The sequence below is a fragment of the Mauremys mutica genome, chromosome 4, assembly GCF_020497125.1.
Source record: "Mauremys mutica isolate MM-2020 ecotype Southern chromosome 4, ASM2049712v1, whole genome shotgun sequence".
In the NCBI taxonomy this organism is placed as follows: Eukaryota; Metazoa; Chordata; order Testudines; family Geoemydidae; genus Mauremys; species Mauremys mutica.
In genome coordinates, this window is record NC_059075.1 from 48,758,511 (window position 1) to 48,783,918 (window position 25,408).

The 25,408-nt window shown below is 43.1% G+C and overlaps 1 protein-coding gene across 1 annotated transcript in view; it reads right to left on the reverse strand.

Moving 5' to 3' along the window:
* The window catches only part of AKAP6 (A-kinase anchoring protein 6), a 304,961-nt gene that overhangs the window by 238,885 nt on the left and 40,668 nt on the right, over window positions 1–25,408 (reverse strand). Inside the window, exon 3 of the mRNA XM_045013477.1 lies at window positions 6,826–7,077. Within this exon, the coding sequence (XP_044869412.1) occupies window positions 6,826–7,077 (252 nt within the window). The remainder of the gene's footprint in view (window positions 1–6,825; window positions 7,078–25,408) is intronic.

Here is a 25,408-nt window from a genome sequence, read left to right on the forward strand (position 1 = left end):
GAGTTTTTTTCAGCTAGGCTACGCTGAAGGGAGCTATTCTCTTCTTCTAGAGCAGGAAAGCAACCTGACAGAAGAGGGAGTTTACAGTTTCAGCCAGGTTGGCTGGAGGGAATTAAGTTCCAGCAGGCTTTGTTGGAAGCAGTTTTCTTCTGTTTGCTTGAGGCAGCTTGAGGAAAAGGCAAGTTTCAAGCAGTTTTCAGGGTTGGTAGGAGTTTTTTTTTCTCTGCTGGCTATGCTGAGGAAAAACTCTTCCCTAGAGGTGTGTCCTTCCTTTGTGATATCAGGTATCACTCAGGATTCCTAAGGTGGGGGGAAGTGCTCGACAAAGTACATTCCCATCCAACAGGGAAAACAGGTTTGGGGGGGGGAGACAGAAACCCTCCAGCCAGATTTTTTTTCCCTGTGTCTTTTCAAATCCTCTGGAGCCAGGGAATACAAATCTCTGAGAGGATTTACTACACTTTTCTGCAGGTACTAAGTAGCACCAGCCGCTCAGCTGGGCTTATTAGGAAAATTGTTTTTTGGAAACAGATTTTCAGCTGGGTTTAGCTGAGGCATAAGGTTTCTAACAGGCTGTGTTAGAAAAGGATTTTTTTCCTTCTTCTTTTCTTTTTTCTCCTTTTTTTTCTTTCTGTCTGCTTAAAAACAGCTAGGAAAGAGGTGCAAGTTTTTCTAGGAGGCTTGTTAAAAAGGACCCCCACTGTGAGGTACTTAGCAAGTGCTACAAACAGGACAAACCAGTTTTTTTGGGTCTTCTCAGTATATCAGCAAACAGCAACTACACATTTGCAAATGAAAAGGTTTTGTTTCTTTTCTATTCAGTCTCTCGGGAATAGAGAGGGTTAGGAATTGGGGAAACCAATTCCCTGACTGCAAAGGGGTGTGGCCAGCACCAAAAAGCAACACCAGCAAGCCACACATAAAATTCACTGACTGCAGAGGGGTGTGGCCAGCACCAGAAGGCACTGTTCCCCATCCCAAGAAATTTCCCACCTACATGGCAGGTGAGGACACTGAGGCCTTCTTCAAAAAGGTTAAAAGGACCTGCCATGGGTACAGCATCCCTGAAGACCAGTACAAGGACTGGTCAGGAAAAAGGACTTTTGCTGTCTATTACAATTATTCCATCCCCATGCTACTGGGGGAAGACTTGGCCAACCATGTGCAGCTGGCCAAGAGTGGGGGAGTGGTCACCCGCGGCCAGGCCAAACAAGCAGGCACTCCCATCCCTGTTCCTGAGCCATCCACCAGGACCCTGTCTGTGTTACCAGAGACCCAGACAGAGGTGGTGAAACCGGATCCCATGCCAACAACTACAGCAGCCATAGTACATCCAGTCCCAGGACCGGAACTGGAAAAGCAACCAGCGGCAGAACCAGCGCCAGCACTGACGCCAGCGCTTGCAACTCCACCGCCAGGGGGCGCCAACGGGCCTAAACTGGCATAAGCAGCAGACAACTCTACCCAAGAGGCTCAGCCAGAGCCTGAAATATCACCTTGTGCACCAGCGGAAAGCGGTCCACAGTCAATAAAAACAACCTCATCACCTACATCGCTCCCAGAGGAACTGGTGTCTCCCGCCTCAAGGGAACAGTTCCAGACTAAGCAGGAAGCCGATGACAGCCTTAAAAAAGCTTTGGGCGGCGGCACGAAGCAACCCACCGCCTCTCAGCTCTTCTACCCAATTCCAGTTTGTTGTAAAACAAGGACTTTTATATAAGGACATTCTTTCTGGTGGACACCAGGAAGGCCAGCATCCTCAAAGACAGTTGGTAGTTCCAACTAAGTACTGGGACAAGCTCTTAAGCTTGGGCCCTGACATCCCAGGGGGCATTCTGGGGTCAACAAAGCAAAAACAGGTTAAAAACATTCCTTCCACTGGGAGGGGATGGGCAAGGACAATGCCAAGTATGTCCGCTCAAATGCATACAAAGTGTTCTTCAGTGTCAAAAATCTTGTTGTTTACATACTTAGTAGTATATGTAATAGTGCATGGGTTGTTTATCTGTTTGTGTTACAGTGCTAGGAGGAAATCACCACCAGTAGTTCCCACTGTTGGCGATTTGGGGGGCGTGTCATAAACAGATAGTTAAGGGTTAAGGTCTCTTTTACCTGTAAAGGGTTAACATGTAGTACCTGGTGACCACCTGACCAGAGGACCAATCAGAGATAAGATTTTTTCAAATCTCTGTGGAGGGAAGCCTTTGTCTGTGTGAGAACTGTTTTTGGATTTAACAGAGGACAGTCATGTCCCCAAGTTCTCCTGGAGTAGTTTCTACTAATTAATAGTGAGTATTAATTAGAAAGGCGAATTAGTCTTATGATTTGATTTCTATATTTGCAATTGTGTGTTTGCTAAAGGAAATGCTTTATTCCTGTTTGCTGATATTGCTTTTACTGAGAAAAGGGGGAGAGGGGATTCTCTCCAGAGATTGATAAGGTTATACCCTATGAGGGTCCAGCTTGGGCTCATAGAGATTCTGTATTTTTCTTTTTATTCTTTAATAAATTCTTTTCTTTTCTTTGGACTTGGTTAATTCCTTCCCTTGGGGAAATTCAGGGGAAGGGGAGGGGGAAGTGGGCTGCTTCCCTGTGTGTAGAGATTCAAGGCGTTTGAATCCAGGCAACTCTGTCTCCAGAGCAGGCTGGAGAGAGGGAAGAGGGGGGGGGAGGTTCCTCCTCTGTGAATTGATCTGTGTTCCCAAGGGGGGAAACAGGGGTGTCCCGGCCCACAGAATTGACCGGGTGGTGGCAGCCGAAGGGGAGACCTACCCTAGGATTTTGGGGTGGGGGAAGACATGCGGGTCCTCACTTTGAAACCGCCCAGTTTCAAGTGAGGGTAGACTCCTGACATCTGTGATTTCTGAAACCCATGGATACAGAAATATCCACATAAGAGTGCTGCTCCTCCAAGTCACTCCACAGGCCTCCTACTGATTGTCAGCATGGATCTTCCAGATGTCAACTTGCCATTGGCAGAGTTTGCCCACATTTGCACAGTAGCAGCTGCTGATTGAACCTAGCTTCATGTAGCATTAACTCCTGATGACATATCCACTGGGATAGCCGCAAGGTTAGCAGAGGACAGTACTGCGACCAGAAGCTGTGGCTGTGTCTACAATACCCTCCTTCCACACCCTCCAGCCACAATCCCCTAAATAACAGTCCTCCCTTTCTCAGAAGCTGAGAGAACAATCCTGATGGAGCACTAAGATTTTAAGCGTCCAGACAAATTTGTGTATAAAAAAATATTTAAGAGGGTTCTGAAACTTAAGTGGAGCAGGCAAAAAAAGGAAAGATTTTAGGATCTAGAAGCAGCCTGACATACTAGCAGTCACAGCAAAATTACATTTGGTTTACAGTTTGTTATTTACACCTTGTTTTATAGCTAATTTAGGGTTCCAGCATCTAGGCAGGAGTCAGCTATCTCCCAATTTCAATGTATATATTCAAATTTGAATAAGTACCTCAAAATCATAGGTCCAAATTCTGTTCTTATTTACTCTACTCTATATCGGGTGTAACTCCATTGAAGTCCACTATTTAGATCAGTAAAGATGATAAATCACTCCAGCTAGGTAAAATTACAAAAAGAAACTAAAAAAGCCATGAAAGCAAACATTTGCTCGAGTGCTGGCATTAAAGTGCAAGGTACTATTTAAAACATGCCATCATGTCTCTGCCTCACAGTAAAAGCTACTTCAACAAATGATCCTCACTAATAGTCAAAACAGCTGCAGTCTCAACAAAAGAGTAGCCTCATGATTTGCCTCCTACCTTGAATACTGCACAAGACTAGTTTTGGAGTCCCTTAATCAATAAAGACACAGCAATTCAATCATTAAATTGTTAGGTCCACAACAAATAACGCTTGTGTTAGCCAAATAAATAAATAAAACAATAATAAACACTTTAAAACCTTTAAGTTAAAATGTTTTTTGTAGAAAATTGGTTTGGAAGATTTTTATCTGTAACCTAAATCTGTGGACTTTTCTTAAAATCTTTTATTGTGTGCGTTCCTGTCATGTGAAGGGCCAATCCAATGAATGGTAAGTCATGAAACTGGTGTGCCTGCATTATTTATGAACAATGTTGTATAAAGTCATTAAAATATGTATGATGAGGAGGTCAAAGAGCAATATTAACTAGCTTAAAATGTATAAAGCAACTGCTGGAAACATACTCAAATTGTTAGGATGGGAAATAGGTGGTATGCTTGTGTGGTTCCATGCTATCATTAGTAGAACCCTGCAAATCTGCGGATATGCACTTTATATCCATGGATGTGGATGTCCGCTTGATATCCAGGGATGTAGATATCTGTGGACCATGTTTGTGGATCGTGGATCGGATGCAGATACAAATTTTGTATCCGCACAGGGCTCTAATAATTAGTCATCCATTTTATTAAGCAATGTTTAATTTTTAGTTTTAAAAAACAATAAATCACTGCAATTTAAAACATTTTGCCTTTCTTTACAACTGATCAGCAACAGCAATCCAAGGTCTAGCAATATAGAAAAAAATAATCTCTTAATGGGATACCATTAACCTGGAAACCCATTCCACTCTGTAAAATTAGTACCTACTATTGTTACATGCAATCCTTATCATACTGACAGACAGGACCGGCTCTACTGTTTTTGCTGCCCCAAGCAGCGTGCCGAATTGCTGCCGCGGACGGCGGTGGTAGTCCGTGTGCCATTAGGGCGGCATGCATATTTCCGCAGTGGTGGCAATTCGGTGGCAGCTTCTGTCTTCAGCTGCTGCTGAATTTCCACCACCACGGAAACGCGCGTGCCGCCCTAATGGCACATGGATGGCCCTCGCCATCCGTGGTGGCAATTTGGCGCGCTGCTTGGGGGCAAAAACACATGGGTTGCCGCCCCTTGCAGATTGCCACCCCAAGCACCTGCTTGGGATGCTGGTGCCTGGAGCCGGCCCTGCTGACAGAAATCACAGAAATAACTTATTGGTCTCTATCTTATTTATTTACTTGTCTTATGGATTTGATAGCATTTTAGGTATAGTAGGGTCACTGTTTTGTTGATGGTTAGTTGCACTTCCTGTCTTGTTATGGAAGTACAGACTAGGATGGCCACTGCCCAGATAGAGGCCGCTACCCCTTTAAAAAAGTCTCATTCTGGCCTCCCTCAAGCTCAGTCTAGGCAAACACAATAAGTGGCTTTTGTGAAGCCCAAATGTATGTAGTAAGATCACAGAGCTGGTCTGCTGCAACCAAACCCTTGGTGGCTCTATTTATAGTCCTGGATCATCTCTCCCTGGGTAGGTGGGAAGAGTCCTAAGCATCCCAAAGGCCTCTTCTGGCTACTCAGGTTGCAGCCTCTTCTCTAAGGGAAAAAATCTTCCCCTCAGCCAGGCCCTTTCTTTCTGAGGGGGAAGTTTCTATAGCAGATGTAATCAGATCCAGTTGGGGCACTTCCTGCTTCTTACTGCAAGAATTAAATCCTTCCTTAGGCCTGGAGATCATAGTTACAGAAACCCTTACCACACTCGAGCCTCAGCATCATGGCTTCACTCCCATTCACTCCTCTGGATGTGCTCATGGGCGTGCCTTACCTTAGAACTTGCAAGAAAGTGTTCAAAGCTGAAACTGAATTTGAAATAGCAGCAGGTATGTGTACAGGCAGGAGGGGGTGGGGAAGAAGGTGGCCCTGGACATGTTTGATGGTATTGGTTTTAGAACCCCCCTCCTCTGTTGCAAAGACTTTTATATACATCAGCCACAGAGTAGAGAAACTTTTACAATTTCTTATGAAATATCTTCATACTTTATCAGAAACTTGTGTTATCTGAAATTAATCCATTTAATACATTATAAGTCCAAAAGGGACCATTCTGATCAACTAGTTTGACCTCCTGCATAACACAGGCCATAGAATTTCATTGTATAAAGCCCATTAAAAAAAAATTGAGCTAGAGTATATCTTTTAGAAAAACATCAAATCCTGATTTTAGGGCTTCAAGTGATGGAGAATCCATCACATTTCTTGCTAAGTTGTTCACGTGGTTAATTACTCTCACTATTAAAAATGTGCACCTTATTTCTATTTCAAAAACATTTGAGTTGACAAGGTCTCTTTAAATCAATTAAGTAACCATACTTACTGAGCAAAAGGCAATCCAGTTAAGTGCATCTATATTAATAAGCCTATTAAATTGGTACAAACTTTGCATGCATTAGAAGAAAGTGTGATTGGAGTTGGGCTGCAGGAATGTTGCTAACACAAATAGCAATTTGTAGACTACACTTTCAAAAAGAAACTTTAACGTGGCCTGTGAAACTGTGGATAAAAATTTTCCATGCCTAAGGTTTGCGACTACAAAGACAAATTCCATGTTTTGATTTACACATGCAAATGAACTTTTCACACACAGATCTAGAGTTGAGCATGAGTTCAAAGTTTTGATTTGGATACGAACTTCTAAATTACAGGGTGACTAGATCAGATGTTTGAGGTCAAAAGCACCTCTGCACCAATCTGAGTGTATCTGTGGGGAAAATGTTAGGCTTGTGGGAAATATTGCCTGCTATTTTAAAGGATGTTTTTGAAAAGTTGGTCCTATGATCCTACACTTATTTGAATCTGGTTCAACCACAATGGATGTCATCTGAAGAAACTTAAGATGAGAACATCTATTCAATTAGCCTCAAGTATATTTGGCTGCATTGGCAATCGTTTGTATGAAGTGCAAACCACCCTAGCAATTTTTAAACTAGTAGCTGGGTAGATGAGTTTAAATTCTCTAGTATGACTAGGGATTCATGTTACAAAAGTAAACAACTGTATTTATTTCTCATACCTCTTTTGTCTCCTCAGAAAACGCTTGCAGAATATCAGTCTGCCTGGTGTAGTTTCCATTGGCATCCTGTAGTCCCTGTAGGATGCGTTCCCTCAGAACCAGAACAGAAACACGTAGCTGGTGCCAGAGAAGCTGCACTGTATGTATATCGACTATCACATTGACAGAGTAAGACAGAAGCTTCAGGGAAAACTCTGTCTCTAACAGAGCATGAATTTGTTCAACGTGATCAGATATATCTTCACATATATCCTGTAAGAGAAAAGAAAAATATACTTTTAGCTATAGGCATAGGCTCTATAAGGATCATCTCTACTTTTTGGCTAATGCAGAAAATGCGATTTTAGATAGGGAGAATAATGTAATACATACATACAGGATTCTCTATTTTTTATTTATAGCAATGCTACAACAACTGAACAAGCAGCTGTCCTATTTGGCAGGAGTGTTCACTGAGTACAGAGATAGCATATAATAAGTAAAGATGGCACAACAAGATCATATGAATCATAGATAGAAAAACAGCACTATAAAGATGTCATCTTAAACCATAGCGATTACAATGCAAGTATTAAGATGGACCCAACTGATCTCTATTCTTGATTTTTTTTTTAAAAATCAGAATGTAAGGAATTTCATTTGTGCCATTCCCAACAAAATAGGTATAAACAGAGTTGCCATTTTAAATCAGTAAGAATCTAGATATATACACAGTATTTTATGCAGCAAAGAAAGGGTTAAGTCATCAGCAAGCTGATCAGGTATATTAATGTGGGTAGAAGACATCCTATGATGTCCAATTAAAGATTTACCCTTTTGCTTACTGAAACAACTTCCAGTAAATTATACAGCACAATGGATTTCACTGACTCTAAACTACAGATTAATGGCACATTCATTGTGAAAGACCCATTTAGAGAGTTTATCTGGACTAGGATTTAAAGGTGCATTGTCAGAATGTGGCAAGCAAAAAGGCAAATGTAGACAAATCAGTGAGTACTTTTAACATAAGCAATGTTGAACTCCTTGGCTAACAGGAGTTCTGAGTATGCATTGCCTTGTCTGGACTTTTATAACAGGTTAGTTAGCTTCTAACACAGGGGTGGGCAAACTTTTTGGCCTGAAGGCCAAATCTGGGTATGGAAATTGTACGGTGGGCCATGAATGCTCACAAAATTGGAGGTTGGTGTGTGGGAGGGGGTGAGGTGGGGGCTCTGGGGTGGGACTGGGCATGAGGAGTTGGGGATGCAGGAGGGTGCTTCAGGCTGGGACCGAGGGGTTTGGAGGGCAGGAGGGAGATAAGGGCTGGGGCAGGGGGTTAGGGCATGGAGGGTGGTCAGGGGTGCAGGCTCTGGGTGGCGTTTACCTCAAGCAGCTCCCGGAAGCAGTGGCATGTCCCCTCTCCGGCTCCTACATGGAGGCACGGCCAGGCGGCTCTGCGCGCTGTCCCATCTGCAGGTGCTGTCCCTGCAGCTCCCATTGGCTGTGGTTCCTGGCCAATGGGAGCTGCGGAGGTGGCGCTTGGCACAGGGGCAGCATGCAGAGCCCCCCGGCTGCCCCATGTGTAGGAGCTGGGGGTGGGGGGCTTGCTGCTGCTTGCGGGAGCCGCACTGAGCAGGGCAAGCCCTCGACACTGCTCCCTGGCTGGAGCGCCAGAGCAGGGCAAGCCCCGGACCCCACTCCCTGGCGAGAGCTCGAGCACCAGATTAAAATGTCTAAAGGGCTGGATGTGGCCCCTGGGCCGTAGTTTGCCCACCCCTGTTCTAACACCATGCCTTTAAATCCGGTCAAGATAAATCCAAATTTCAGCGTTAGGATTCAGAGGGATGTGGGTAAAATTAAGCAATCATGATCAAACACAGGATTGGTTTAGTCTGAAATGCTTGCAAGGTGAGTGTGGGCTGTCAAACCAGCCCACATGGATAGGGCCAAAAGAATATGACCCAGGAGACTGCTAGTGTTTTCAGATGCAGGCGGTTTGGTGATCACACACAGGGATATCCGGTACAATTTACTGGAGCTTTTTAGGGATGGAGTGTACTTGCTGGATGCGGAGGCTGACACTTGGCTAAGGAACCTTAAGGATTGGATTCAGGAGGAAACAGATACCAGGTCGTGTGGGTGGAGGTGATTGCTGAGGCCACCAGGGGCCAGTATCTTATGCAGATAAAGGCTAAAAAAACTAGCTACCAGAGGTAAATGAGACCTGGGATTTTAGTTTGTGAATCTTGTACCTGTAAGGGGAGACCTGAAATCTTCATAGACTAAGGGTCCCTCTTGGTATCACCCACACCCACATGCATGAGTGGAAGGTTAGAGGACTCAGAAGTGAGCTGGAGTCTTGGGGGGTAGGCAGAAGGGTGTAACCCAAATTATTGGTTCTATAGTGGGAGTCCTGTAACCCTGCACTGGACCCAGTTAAACACTTGGTATGTGAGATGGTGGGTATATACCACCCTTACCCAGTGTTAATTAAGTTACAGTTAAAATTAAAGTTAAAATCCATTCCACTGTCTGTCTTTCATTCAACTGCGTGTTCTAAGCAAATTAGATTAAGAAACATCCCAATTTTTGCAGCATGTCAGACTTGCAACTAATCAAAACAGTTGTCTTGGGACCTGGTATTTATTTTGGTCTTCATTAATATTTTTGTTTTAATAGTAGCATAGTGATGTAAGAGGCAAAGCAGAGCCTTTCTGCATTGACAGTATGTAAAATCATCTGTATCAGTTTAGATCTGATGTTTATAATTTAAAGTAAAGCTAACTTCACAATGGTGTTAGGTGCACGGGGAAATAACGTGGGCACTATTTAAAACATAATTTTTAATAACAATATTAATAAATGAAACCAAATTGCCTTGAACTGTATTAAAAATTGTTTTAAGTAGCAATCAATAGTTCAGTATTAGCCCTTGAGAAACAATTAAGGTTAGAATACTGTCAACAGCAACTTGGACTATAGTATCAGAGGGGTAGCCGTGTTAGTCTGGATCTGTAAAAGCAGCAAAGAATCCTGTGGCACCTTATAGGCTAACAGACGTTTTGCAGCATGAGCTTTCATGGGTGAATACCCACTTGCATCCGAAGAAGTGGGTATTCACCCATGAAAGCTCATGCTGCAAAATGTCTGTTAGTCTATAAGGTGCCACAGGATTCTTTGCAACTTGGACTATGTTATTGTAATAGCTGGCTCGGGCCTAAATAAAACCTCCTATGGGCAATACCCACAGAAAGGCCAGAGATTAGCATAAGGCCTCCTGGAGTTTCAAGGAACATGGTTTCTCGGCTGCCTTGGGGTGGGGATAATATCTGTTCTACTTTATGCTCAGCTATCTTGTTCTATCATCGGGCAACCATATTCACAACAGTACAAAAAAATAGATTGATTGACTATACTGGGAGTTGCAAATGCTTAGAATCTCTGAAAACTGGGTTGAATGTTTTCAGTTTGGCAAAACAAATACCCTTGCTACTGTACCACTGCCAGGCCAAAATAACTAAAAACTTAAAGGTTGATCCAAAACCAAGACTCCCAGGGAATTAATAGGCTAACCCAAAACTTGTTTTAGGTCTTGTCTACATATACATTTGCATCACTTTAACTCAAGGTATGTTTTCAAACCAATTTAATTAAATTGGTGCAAGTTTGCAGGTATGTATTCTGAACTCTCTTATGCAGATAAGGCATATTGGTTTTAACTTAAGGTATGGTTTAAATTGATGTAGTTAAACTCATAGGTGCTGGAACTAGGGGTGCTGCCACACCATCTGGCTTGAAGTGGTTTCCATTATATACAGGGTTTACAGTTTGGTCCAATGGCTCTGAGCACCCCTACTATACAAATTGTTCGAGCCCCCTGGTTAAATTTATGCAAAATCTTGTATAGACACTTTTATTCCATTATATATCATGCTTGTTTGGTTAAGTTCAGGTCAATTAGGAACTGATTTATGCTAAACCAAAGCAAGCTACTTTTAAACCAAAATGAATGTCCACACAGTCTTTGCACCAGTTTAACTAAACTGGTTTCAAATTATACCTTAAATTAAGCGGTGCAAGTTTCTCAGTTAAACCCTAATAAGGGCTGGTCTAAGAACAGTTTAATTTGATTTAGGGCTTGTCTACAAGGGAAAGTTGCACAGATTTAATTTAAATTGATTTTTTTAAAGCAACGTAGATTTGGTTTACAGTGGCTCATTTTGGTTTCATTTACATATTGCTCACTGGTTCCCAATCAACTTAAGCTAAACTGAAATAAGAATGTCCACACAGGAGTTTGCATCAGTTTATCTGAACTGATTTAAAAGCACACTTTAGGTTAAACCTGTGCAATTTTGTTATATAGACAAGCCCTTAATTTAATCCAGTAAAAAAATAGGTTAAACTAAACCAAAGTAAGGGACTTTTAAACCGAAATAAGAGCATCCACATAGGAATTTGCACCTGTAGTGTATCTTACTTGGTTTAAAATACAAATTTAAACCAAACCAGATATGGCCTTAGAGTCCATCCATTAATGCTATGCACCATATTAAGAAGAACAAAATAGCCTAAGTGATACCATCTAAATAGCTACTTGAGGCTACACCAAAATATTATTTACATTTTCAAATTACTATTGGAATGCCCAATTGGAAAGCATGATTACACTTTATTCAGAGCTTTAAAAGGATATTAAAAATATTCAATTATTTTATTTATATGAATTCCCATACACGTCCCTGAATAACTGGTTAGTTAAAGTTTTCTTCTATTTTACTATAAAACAGTTTAAATGATTGCATGACTTCATAAATTAGAATTGTAAATGTGTTTAGCTTGACTTCTGTTGGACTACTCATGTGCATAAAGTTAAGCATGTGTGTTTGCACAATCATTTTCCTACATCTATGTAAATCTGTGATGAGGTGGATTAGGTCTGGAGGCCCCCTGCTGGAGGCCTCGTGGCCCTGCCTCATTCCGCCCCAGAAAAGAGCAGAGGAGAAGTCCTTCAAGCAGCCTAGATTGGCTGCAGGGAAAGCAGCCAATCAGAGGGGCTGCTGGAATGGCCAGTCAGGGGACAGGAGAGCCATATAAAAAGCAGCAGCAGAGCCAGAGCAGTCAGTTGCTGCCTGGATCTGGTAGAGAGAGGACCAGGTTTCTGGCTGGCTAGAAGAGCAGCAGGTCCATGGACAACTCGGTGCGGGCAGGGCTGAGCCCAGGGAGGGCTACTGAAGACCAGCAGAGCTAAGATGGAGCTCCAGGCTGTTTGCGGGGCCTGAGCCAGGACTGAGCCCAGAACCTACCCAGACCAAGTGAGGGTACTGTGATGGGCCCTGTTGGACAGTTATAGAGAGCAGTGTCTCCAGGAAGGAAGCCTTGGTGGAAGATAAAGATGGTATACCCTGAAAGGGGCTTGTTTGTTCTGTTCCACCTACAGTGTATGTGACTTGGCCAGAGAGCTGAGTCACTGACGACCTGCTGAAGAAACCATCAGACCAGGGAGGAGGGGGAGCTCCAGAGGTGGGTGCCACCTTGTTCCAAGAACTAAGAAACAGCAGGCTAACGCCCAACCAGAAGGGGGCACTCACAAAAGGCAGGTGCCAACCCCATTACAAAATCTATATCTCAATATGTGCATACATATAAATGTGAATTTTGTAATATAGTTAGGAATTCATAAAACAGTCAGCAGAGAAGTGATGCTCAGAGCATGTAACATAATGTAACTTGGATGCATCCTTTCAACTGAAATTCCTGTATGCTATTATGAAGCAGAATGAAATGAAAGCAACTCTTACACCTACTGTATAGCAAAAGAAGAAAATATAAAAAGCAGTTCAGGAACAGTTAAAAATATTTTAAACTTTTATTTTTTTATCTAAGGAAAGCCCAAATCCTGATAATTTAAAATTGTAATAAAAATTCAACCTTATAAACTTCCCCCCAGACGTAAGGAAGAATAAATAAATACTGACAGGATATTTAGATTTTTTTTTGGCAGGCTTCAAATAATGTATTGAAGATGTGCCAATGAATCCAGAGCATACTAACCACAATACAATCAGAACTGTTTAGAACCATATTTCACACAAGACATTTCCTTAAGAGCTACCTTTCTTTTTATTCAGGCCACCAGCTTGCATTGGTTTCAAGGTTTTGAACTAGAGCTTTACACAACCTAACAAAACTTTTGGTCCCTATATGCAATTTCTGGCATGACTAAAGACTTCAGAAACTTGTGCACATTTGAGCAGAAGCAGAGTTTGTCTTGCTTGTTTGTTTTGGTTTATTTAAAAATTCATTAAAAAGATTTACATTTTCCTGGAACGGTCAAAAAAAAATCAAAACCTTTTTATTAAAGCTCAGCTACAGGCTACCCAGAGCAGCGCCACAGCCAAATGATACATGTATGAACAAGGTAACTAACTCAGTCTACTTCCCCCTGATGTATCAAACAACGCTTGTTGCCTGGCTATACCGAAAGAAAGACAGGAGACATTTGACATGGGTTTAATCAGGTCACAACTTTAGATTCTGGGACTACCCAGCAGATAGAAGCGTACAGTGCAGGTAACCCCATGTTTTTTCCGTAATAACCCAGGGGCTCCCACCAGCTCCCCCTCTTTTTCCATCCAGGTCCCTCCAGCAAATCCATTGCTGGGACCTGACCATCCACCACCCCTTATAGACGGGTTAAGGTGGGCTATAAGAATGGGGGATTGGCTCCCAGCCATAGCTGTCACAAGAGTCCCCAATCAACCCCCATTTGCTCCTGTAATGAACACCTCTTTTTAAGTCTTTTTCCAAGTCATTTATCTGATCACTGTATACCTTTCCTATGGAGCACCTGAACTGGACATTCGCCACAAGGAGGCGCCAGCAATTAGCTTGGCTGCCTCCTCCCCAACCCAGTGGGTTTCCCAGACATCTTTTACTGCTTCTCCCCCCCCCACCCCGATTTATATTGGCCAAAACAAATGGGATCCAAAGCTTTACAGGGAAATCCCATACTCCTTGAATAACTTGGTGCCCCAGGATACCCAAATTGCTGAGCCTTTTATGACCCCAGATTTGGCCACCCCCCTGTTAGAATCTGTCAAGCCTTGTCCACCAGGGTGGCACCCCACAGCTCTCAGCCAGACCATGCATGAATGCATGTCTGACAACACGGATCTGCATCCACATGGAGCTCACCCCCACCCCTTTAGCAGGAAAATTTGAAACACGATTCCTTTTGCTCTTGATCTGCCCCTGCACTGCTTACAGTCCTGCCTCCACAGAGAGCCAAGCAAAATTGCCCCAAGCCATTCCCTGCACTTAGCAGGGAGGGAGGGGGAAGTGGGGGACACTCCTGGTCCTTGTGTCCCTACCAGGGGAATGAATGAGACTGCAGGCTGCCTTGCTAGCCATACCTTCCTCCCCTTGTGGAGCTACTCTCCTGCGGTGGCTGCTTCACCCTGCCCCAGCCAAAGGAAGGGAGAAATTGCTTCCCTTTCTTACTATTTTGCTTCCACGTGGAAGACTTGCATTTTCCTTGAAAACAGTCAAAAAAAATCAAACTCTCTTTAAAGCTAAGCTACAGACTACCCAGAGCACAGCCACAGCCAAATGATATGTAAGCAGAGTCAGGATGAGCTCTACCCTGACATCTGGTGGTGAATTATGGGGAGTGTGGAAAGGAATTTCAGGTATTTGCACTGGCACACCCACCCCACCTAGTAAAGCCCACGGCAGCCTGGGATGGTTATTTTGACAGCTCTGGGATCCCCAATTTTTTTGTTATTGGGACAGGAGGAATAAAATGTTGTCACCCTGATTATGTGAATGAGGAACTATGAGACTGCTTTATGACAGAGATGTCTCAACATCAATTAAGTAGCACTTGCTAGACAAGGGACAAGGGTGCCAAAACCCAGTGAAATGAGAGAGGTTGGGGACTGGTGTGTACACCTGATGGTATGGGCCCCTTTTGAGGGCCTGGAACACCAATTGCACATCCTCCTCTCTCCACTGTTGAAGAGCAGAGCTAATTTTGAATCTATTAGGAGTCCATCTAGAGGCTGCTGAGCTGAATTCATGTTGGGCCAATGGTGCACCAGCACCTGGGCTCCCCTACTACAAGCTGAAATCACTAAGAGTTGAAATCACTAAAAGAGCTCAGCTTACTGAGCTGAGATCACTGAGTGCTGTGTTAACTAGTGGGGGAGCCTGAAGATCTATCGCTAAGCAGCTGGCAGAGTGGAGCAGTTTGCAGCATGTTGGAGCAGCCCGTGGAACGGTGAGCGGAGTGGAGTGGTTTGCGGGGGCAGCTGGAGTGGCTCACGGGTCGGCTGGAGCAGCGGCACAGCTGGTGGAGTGGAGCTGGTCGTGGTGAAGGCTGCAGCAGAACTCCACGGAGAGGCGGAGCAGTTTGCAGCATGCTGAAGCAGCCCATGGAACGGTGAGCGGAGTGGAGCGGTTTGCGGGGGCAGCTGGAGCGGCTCACGGGTCGGCTGGAGGAGCGGCACAGCTGGTGGAGTGGAGCTGGTCGTGGTGAAGGCTGCAGCAGAACTCCACGGAGAGGCAGAGCAGTTGGCCCCTGGCCCACGTAAGGTGCCCCTTAACACCCTGTGTGTATGCCCCCCCATTTCCATCCAGGCTGGGGGGGGGAAACTCTGCAGATAAACTTTTGAACTCTGGGGTGGCACTGACCAGAAACAGAGACTTTTGGGTTGTTGGACTTTTGATTGGACTTAAGACCCTAAGGGAGAAAGGATATTGCCAAACGTACTTGGAGGTGGGTTTTTTGCTTAGGGTTTGTGTTATAATTCTGGTTGTGGTGTTTCTCCAACGTGATGCTGCATTGTTTCCCTCCTTTATTAAAAGGATTTTGCTACACTCGGACTCCATGCTTGCGAGTGGGGAAGTATTGCCTCCTAGAGGCGCCCAGGGGGTGGTATGTAATTGTCCCAGGTCACTGGGTAGGGGCTTGAGCCGATTTTGCATTGTGTTATTGAAACGGAACCCCTGGATACTGAACCCGGCCCTTGTTGCTGCCAAGTCAGAGGGGCAGAAGGGTTACAGATACATGATGTATGAACAAGATAACTAACTCCGTCTACTTCCTTCCCCCCGTGTATCAACACACACCTATTTCAAGGACAGTGAGAGAATCTGGAGCATCACCTATCCTGATTGCTCATTACCATGTAAATATGACAAAGGAACAGGGATCCAAAAGCCTGTGTGACATTTTACTATAATGAAATACTTAATAGCAGAGTGTTTAGGTTAAAAAGTAGTGTCTAGAATGTAGAGACTATAGTAGCAATTCCAAAATTATCCAAATAGTGACAACAATTTCTTTACAACAGCCGATATCTAGATGCAGCACTAATTTGAGGAAACTCCAGGATTGTATTTAGCACCTTCTGTAGTGCTTTATGCAACTTCAAAAAGACACTGAAATGTCACCAATAAATTATACATTAAGAATGTGAACAGGTTGTTAATTTTCAGGAGACAGTCAAGGTCTGTTGTCTTGCCCTGCTAAGACAACAGGAGATAAGACGTGAATTTACAAAGATTATTCAAGTTCTAGTGGCACTTTTGCACCGTGAATATACCGTATGGATCCACAAGAATAAGAACTCAGCTTACTACATTTTCAGATACAATTTACAAACTCTGCTGGGGAGACATGAAGGTTAAGAGGAAATTCTGACTATTGCAAAGTAAACTGCTATAAAAAAAGGAACCTTTTAGAAGTCACAGCAAGCAACAGGACTCCAGATATTTAAACCATTACAACTTCTCCATGTCTCAGACAACTCATTTATATATAACTACTATGGTTGAGAGGACACCTTCCTGAGCCACAATAACAGTAGTGCTCTCATGTTGTAGTGTGTATGTGGTGGTGGTGCATATCGGGGGGTGCAATGTGCTACAACCCTTTACAAAGCACAATATGCTCCTCAAACACATACTTCTTTGCATCCAGACAGCTCCACTGGCTAGCACGTTGGGGACAGAGCCATAGCCTCACCCCTTCTTCTGTAGGGGGAGGTGTAGGGCACAGAGCCCCTGCTCTTGCTCTCTGCCCAAAGCCAAGGTTTGGTGCATCTAATGTGGCCTCAAGTGTTCTTACTCTTCCTACCCACTTGTGTAGCCACATTATACTAGGCCACAATCTAGCCCAAAATATTGAGAGACAGATATCGAGCATGGTGTTATGTATATCATTACTAATGTTCTTTGGGAAGAAAGAAATACCAGGAGAGAGTATTTAATGGCCACGGTGAATGGCACACCAAAAATTGATAGGTAGATTAGATAAAATGTATATTTTTATAATACTTTTGATTTGTCTGCTGAAATTGTCCCCACAATTTCCACATACACTGCAATGATACACAACCTCCAAATGAAAATAAACACAATTTAATGTCAAGAACTGTTATAACTCTGATTTCTCAATGCACAATTTAAAAGAGGACTTTAACCAATTAAAAGTTACTGATCTATCCATAAGTCAGTGTTAAGGTAAGGCTTTTGTTTTCAGTTCACAAACTGTACTGCAGAATCATTTTCTGTGGAATTTCTCAGGGTACAAGGGTTGTATCCATTAGACTGCCAGCTGCCCCCTTCACTCAGTCTTGCAGACAGCTGACCTTGTAATTCACAGTTGTTACCATCCATCAGCTAGGCCACAGCCCTCCATGTTAACTAAAATAGCTTGCAATGCAAACACTGCTGCTAACAAAGAAATTGTGCACAAACAAACATTCAGGTGTATTAGAATCTAGGGTTTGATAAGTTTTAAACATTTTTTCACTGTAGCATTCTTGTGCCTACAGATAGACATGTGTATGTATGTGATATCTAGGGAAAGATTAAATGTTCTGGCGTTAACAACATTGACAGAAGCAACTGAACTGTGGTTTTATGTTCTTTGATCTCACAGTAAAACCTCAGTGAGAGAAATCGGATATTCTTCATTTAGCATGACTAGCTTTGCTTACATGCAAAACAAATTCATGATTTAAGAAACTAACAATGTGATCTTTACTTATACAAATATTTTAAAATTACTTCGAGATTCCAACCTGCACATCAAATTCCATTTAGAAAAAATGCATATCTGCCAAAGAAAAACAGATTTTTTTTTAATTACTTGGAAAGTAGGGATTAAACTCACTCCCTATACTGCAGAGTCATGTGCTTCTAGAGTATAATACAAAGAAAGTGTTTCTTCACTATACAAATGGGCTTAATAGCTATTTGTATGGGACTGTTCCTCAAAGATATATTTTGTATCCGTTTTACCATCTTTTCCTGCCTCAGGTGAGCATGTTGCATACTCTATTGTATTGTATTGAAGATAATCTTTTTCTTGTATTGTGGATTATGTTTGGTGAAGTCCTTGAAAAAATTCTAAAACTGCACACAGTAATTGTAGCCAAAGGAAATAACCATTCAGCGCAAAGTACAGAGCTTGAGTAAGCAGGTGTAACTCCCATGGAAGTCTCTGGGCCAAATTCTGCTGTGACGTAAATTGAGATATAAATTGCACATCAGGCGCAAGTTAGTCAGAAAATGAGGGTAATTGATAAAGTATTGTAACTTGTACCAACGTGGCATGTAGGGGCCATAGAAAATGAGTGCAATTTACAGTTTGAGGTGTGCAAGTATAGGTGTGCCAGGAAAGGTAAGAATATGGGTCTTCCATTGAAAACACTGAGAACTTTGACAATAACTTCTCTGGGAGGAAGATTGGGCCAAAAAAAAATGAAATCTCCGCCCACTATGTCTGTGCTACACCCCTTCGTTTGCGTGTAAATTATACTTTTTTGCACAACAATGAAAGCTATGTGCGCACATTATGCTACTTTATCACACTTGCACGACAAACTTACAGCAAACATGCAACTCTGAGACCACCCTTTACATCATTTCAAAGTTTGACCCTTACAGTATACATACTATGAATTTGACTATTGAATTAAGAATTTTGATTATTGCTAGGATTCTCAGAAACTTTCATAGAAGCTGGCAAGGCTATTTATTTGACAGATGTGTTTTCCCTGTATAGAAAGAGTGATACATTTTTCTAAACTGTCTTGATTTTGGAAGAATTACTTCTGCAGAAATTGTCAGACGTGTTAGAAGTAGGGTGACCAGATGTCCAGATTTTATAGGGACAGTCCCGATTTTTGGGTCTTTTTCTTATATAGGCTCCGATTAACCCCAGCCCCTGTCCTGATTTTTCACATTTGCTGTCTGGTCACCTGAATTAGAAGGTTAGTTGTGCTGGGAGGCTGGCAAGTACAGATAATTCCTTTTATCTTATGCAAAATTGCTGCTGCACAGAGCTTAAAGAAATACAGCATTATGAAGCCAAACACAAAAGTCCCTGCCATAAGAACAAAATTCACCTTTATCTGCAATTCTGTGGTTCATTTTTTTTTAAATGGACTGCATTTGAGCAGTTTATTGATGTCTAATGTGGCATTCTGCTATTTAAATAGGTTTATATTTGTCACTTGAAAACTCATTGTTTCAAAGCTGAAAAGATGGCAAAGAAGATCATTTGAATTTCAACAAGATGGGATGTTTGGCTTCAGAATGCCCCATATTCAGCCAGGCCCAAAAATGTTCAGACATTTCTCTCATTGAAGGTTTCAGGACACAACACATGCCCAGGAATTAACAATTAAATGTATTAAGTAATTTTACTTTGTGTACCTTAACATGTACCCACATTCATTTAAATGTTATAGTTTTCTAAATATTTGAAAATGGTACTTGTATACAAAAATATTACAAGTTGTATAGAAGAAAAAAGAGATAATACAAATATTCAACGCTTTCCAAAAATTTGCTTTGTATACAACTGTATGGCACAAAAATGCTGAACTTAAGTTTTTGGAAAAGGGCAAGAAGAGAACCATGGGAATTGTGTGCCTGCTTTTAGCACCTTGTCATGGTGTCAGCAGTCTTTCACAATATGCCTGGGTCAAGAACATCCGTCTTCCTAGAATTCTGCTTGTCTGAAAATCATTCAAACAGGCAACATTGGAATGTTCTGCATACAGCCATGTTACAAGTACAGAGGCAAGTACCAAATAAACAAGACAAGTATATTTCAAGACTTGCATTCATCCTTGGACTCTGATAGCAATTGTATTGTCTTGCACTACCCATTTAGTGTGATCACTTGGAAAATGAGAACTGATGATGATGATGATGATGATGTGGCTTTAAGGTCATCATACATTATTTATCTACCACGTTGAAATGCAAGAGCAAGGACCAGTTCAAATAGTCTTAAAATATTTTATAGATGCCTTCATACAAACACTTTAGTCTTCCTGTAAAAATGCAAGTACTTCCTGAATCACTACAAATACCTTTTAATTTTTGTAACCCTGCCTAACTTTTCCTTGTGCACTGCACTCCAAACATCTGATGATAGTAGCAAAGAGCATTCTCTATACATTCAAGCCTTCAATACACTGAAAGAAATAAATTTGTGAGGGAGCAAATGGAACAAACCTGAAAAACATGACAAACCTATATGAGATATAAAATATGGCTTGCATCTAAGAAAAGTTTGGTACATCTGCTACTGATTTGGCCAGAACTAGGCTCCTTTTGGTGTCAGCACATAGAGTTGTCAATTGTCCATGAGGGTCCCGATTAAAATCTTAACTACCTTGACATGCAGTACACACACAAAGGTACTCCCAACTATTATATGGAGAACTCTGCAACAATGGATTAGGTCTACTGCTGTGTCTGGCTACCAATAGGCAGACACCTCACCTTCCCCACCACCCCACCCCATTAGATCAGATTTAATCTGAAGAATTTTAAAAGTATGCTCGGGGGGCTAGGTGACAAGGTTGACCTAGTCTGTGGAATAACTATAAGGACTCTTCACAAGCAATATTACTGGTGTAATATGTCTCTCACCATTGCTTATACAAGTAGAGCTGTACATGTAGTTATCCTGAAGCTTTTCCAGTCTGGCAGAGACTCTTCAGGAAGACACTCTTTACTACTAAATTCAGTAGAATCCGATAGGGTTTTAACTGATGGTCAGCTGCCCCGAGTGGAAGAGTTCCAGTCTGATGGAATATGAGAGATTTCTGGGAGAGGCAGCTTCAGCTTTGAAATAATGAAGTTTCAAGTAACCAATAAAAAATATAAGCCTAGTTAAACAGCAGAATGTTGCATTAGTCGTTAAAATACACACAAGTTTCAAATCCATGTGAATGTAGTTCTTATGGCAGGGACCTCTGTCGTGTGTCATGTAAAAGACATTGTCTATTTATTGTGCCATATGAATAATAATGATTCCAAATCTCTTGCACTACAGCATACTAAGAGCATAGCTGAGAGTGTTTGATGAGTGGATTGACAGGAAAAGAAAGATTTTTAAAAAGATCTGTTTAGTCTTCCATATTCCCCTCTCCTATTTCCATTTTTAATCTCAGATCTGTGGTAGGGTTTGTGTTTGTCTTCTAACTACTACTTCTGTCTAATTCCTGCTTCTTCTTGCAGATTAAAAAAACAAAACTTAATCAGGGCCAAATTATAACCTCCCAGCACAGTAGAAAGTTGGTGACTCTGGAAAGGGGAACAGATTATTATCCTTTTCTGTTCGGGACCCAAGGTCTTGAACCAATGTCCACAGGCCTCGCAGAGCTGCCACTCACTGACTGGCTAACGGTCATCAGAATTAGGACCTGAACTCTGACAAATGAGTCCTGGGAGCCAATTGGTAGAACACTAGGGGTCCTGATTGGTTCACAGCTCCTATTGAAACGCAGCACAGCAACAGGAAGCTGTCCATAGCTGGTGGCTATCCAGGCAGAACTGGGTTAACTCAGTTAGGGCTGCTTCTCTAGCAATATCTGATTATGCTGCTGATCTTCTGGTAACCAGACCCTGCTTGCCTCCTGACATCCAGTTTGCCCTCTGGACTCCTGGTAGTGGATCCGGCCTGACTCGCAACCCCTGCTCTAACTGCTAGGTCAGACCGCCCATGTCACAGTCATGACAATTTGTATGGACCACATAGGCCACAGAAGTGGTCTTGGGACTAGCAAAATGGACCTGGCTAACCCTTCAGAAGCACCAGACACACTTGAGTTGGCCAGCTGCCTTCAGGGGACAACTGACCCCTGCAGGTCCATGTCATCCAGCTGAGCCTGGAGAACCAGCTATTCCAGGACCAAGTCAGAGTTGCATGCCAAAAATGCCAGACTCCAGGCATGGGTCAGGCAGCCATGTTCCCTGATACAGCTGCCAGAACCATTTGATGGTAATTGCCAGAAATTCTTGGGTTTTATGAACCAGTGCCGCCTCCTGTTCATGAGGCACCCTCAGTTCAATATTACTGATTGTGCGAAGTTGAGCCTGGTTATCAGCCTGCTGTCCTGGGAAGCCTTAGACTGGGCTTCCCCTTCTTGGAGTGTGACAGCCCAGTACTGTCTTCCTCCAAGGCATGTCAGTACTATTTGATGATCTGCACTGAGCTCAAAAAGCGGAGGCTGCCCTAAGGAAGCACCAACAGGGGCAGAGAATTGTTGCCTCCTATGCCACACAATTCTGCCACCTAACATACGACACAGACTGGAACAAGGCAGCACAAATGTAATGGTTCCAGTGGGGCCTGCAAGAAGGATATTAAAGACAAGTTAGCCAGGGAGAGATGCCCATGAGTGTGGATATCCTCATGGATCTTGTTGCCCATTTAGATAAATGGTTATGGGAACAAAGAGGAAAAAATGGGGGTCTTGCAATTCTCCAATCCAGGTACTGTGACCCTTTCACCAGTGCCTCCTGCAGAGCCAATGTAGGTGGATGTGGGTAGTCGACAGCTCACCCCCATAGAAAAGGAATGATGATGCCAATACAATCTCTTTTTCTGCTGCAGTGAGTCAGGTTGCTCCATTTCTGCATGTCTGATATGATCTCCAGGGAAAAGAGCTCCCTCGCATTTCAGTCTTGACTGGAACATATCTGGAGCCCCACCCAAGGCCTCCTCACTTGCAGGTGCCAATCCATTTCCACATACCTGGGGCATCCCTGAAAAAATCTCATCCTACCGACCCTCATTGACTCAGGCACAGCTGACAATCCGTTCATTTGGTGGCAAGCACAGGAAGTCTGTTTTACACCAGAGTTTTGTAGACAGCACTGTTGGGGATCACATCTGTACCTCAAGAGGTTCAGAAGGTGTCAGTTATCCAGGCAGAACCTTCCACTGAAGCTGCATCTGCACTTCCTTCAAAAATAGCAAATAGCAACTGATGTTTTTGAAAAGAAGAATGTGGAAACTCTACCTCCACACCAGGACTACGACTGGCCCATAGAGCTGCAGCCAGGAGCAAAAATATCCTTGTCAGAGCCAAGAGTACCTCCAGAGAACCTGGCCCAAGGGTTTATCTGCAAGTTGTTCTCGCTGGCTGGGAGTCCACATGTCTCTTCTCTGCTTACCATCTGCAGTCCAATGGCCAAAGGGAAAGAACCAATCAAATTCTTGAGCAGTATCTGTGACAGTACATCAATCATCACCAGGATGATTGGTCTTCATTTCTGCCTTATGCAGAATTTGCCTACAACAACACAGACAATGTGTCTACAGGTCAAAGCCCCACCCTCCCTTTTAAAAAAAAATCAACAATGGGTACAAACCCCAATTCCACCCACAATTACTTGTGTCCTCTTCCAACCCAGCCGCCTCATATGTGAAAGAGTAGATTCATTGGGCCCAGGAAGAAATGACAGGACACCTGGAAAATCCAAGAGCAGACTATAAGTGTGGGCCCGGCATCATTGTAAGCCTGGCATTGCAGAGGGCTCTTTGGATCTAATAAGTTTCAACCTGTCACCCAGTGACCCGCTAACTGAACTCTAATTGAGAATCACAGCCCTGGGAACTGACTTGTGGAATACTTGGAGCCCTGATTGTTTCACAGCTCCTACAGAAACGCAGCACTGGAACAGGAAGCTGTCCATGCTTAGGACTGCTTCCCCCACAATACCTGCTCCAACTGTCTCCTGGGAACTTGACCCTCCCTACCTCCTGACACCCAGTTTGCCTTCTGGCCTGCCTCAGACATATCTAACGGCCCTGACTCCCGACCCCTGCTCTAACCACTCAGTCAGATTGCCCATGTCCCAGTTATGGCAGTCTCAGATTGCAAAAATGTGACCTGTGTTTTTGTAATGACTAATGATATTAATTTTTAGGGTGACAATCAGAAAACATTTAGACTATAACATCTTTGCACTGACTTTTTATATTAATTTTCTAACTCTGCATAACTCAGATATAAAGCACCTTTATCTAAGCCATGATTTTGAAATATAACAACACCGCAAGTCTCTTCGTAGGAGTGATGGGGATTAAAGGAAATCACTGTACAGTTTGACCTTGTAAACTTATGTTTAAATGCTCTAAAATTAAGCTACTTTAAGCTTCAACTGAAAACTACAGTGACTGCATCCTCCTTCATCTACCTGTGCTTCCCCAGAAATAGTCACCTAATTCAGATGCCCTGGAAGTCTGTAAACTAGAGTCAGTCAAAAGTTTCAACTGTTCCAAGCAGTCCCGCTGAGGTTCACGAAGGGAACTTTATTGTGTCCAAGGAAGATCAAAAGGGTAAATGTGCAAAAGAGCTCCTGACAAAAGGAGATCCTAGTGTAGATTAAAAGTATATAATAGTTTCTTTACTCTGAGTTTATAGATAATGATCAGCTAAAATGGAGTAATTAAAAAAAAATTCTATTGTGCCCAAAATTAGACTTCCACATCTCAGTGGAGGACTAAGATGACTTGGGACATTTCTGATCTACCTGTCTCAACTATCTATTATTATTGCAGAGCTGACACTTGTACAGTGGGAAGCTTAGTGATGTCCAGGGCCGGCTCCAGACCCCAGCGCGCCAAGCGCGCGCTTGGGGCGGCGTCCCAGCGGGAGGGCGGCAGGCGGCTCCAGCAGACCTCCCGCAGGCATGCCTGCGGAAGGTCCGCTGGGACCGTGGCTCCAGTAGACCTCCCGCAGATGTGCCTGCGGAGGGGCCGCTGGTCCCGCGGCTCCGGTGGAGCATCTGCAGGCATGCCTGCGGGAGGTCCACCGGAGCCGCGGGGCCAGCGGACCCTCCACAGGCACGTCTGCCGGAGCTGCGGGACCGGCGACCGCTAGAGTGCCCCCCGCGGCGTGCCGCCGTGCTTGGGGCGGCGGAAATCCTAGAGCCGCCCCTGGTGATGTCTGAGTGTGATTCTATTGTGTGTAATTATTTAAAAGAAAAAGTGAGAGTGTGGGAGAAATGAGTTAAGGTTTTTGTTTTCAAATAAAAAGAGACATTTCCTTGAGAAAGTGATTTTACATTAGATTTCTGTCCAGTTGGAAAATTGTTGGAAGAGCAGACTAAAAAAAGCATTGAAAATATGCAAATAGTGTACAGTGAGACTAACTTAGCTCAAAGGAAACTGTATTCCAGTTCTGCCTGAATTTAGCATTGAGTAAGGAGTACTTGAGTTTAACAATTTTAAACTATTAAAATAAGCAAATAATTATACTTATTTTGATTAATAATCATT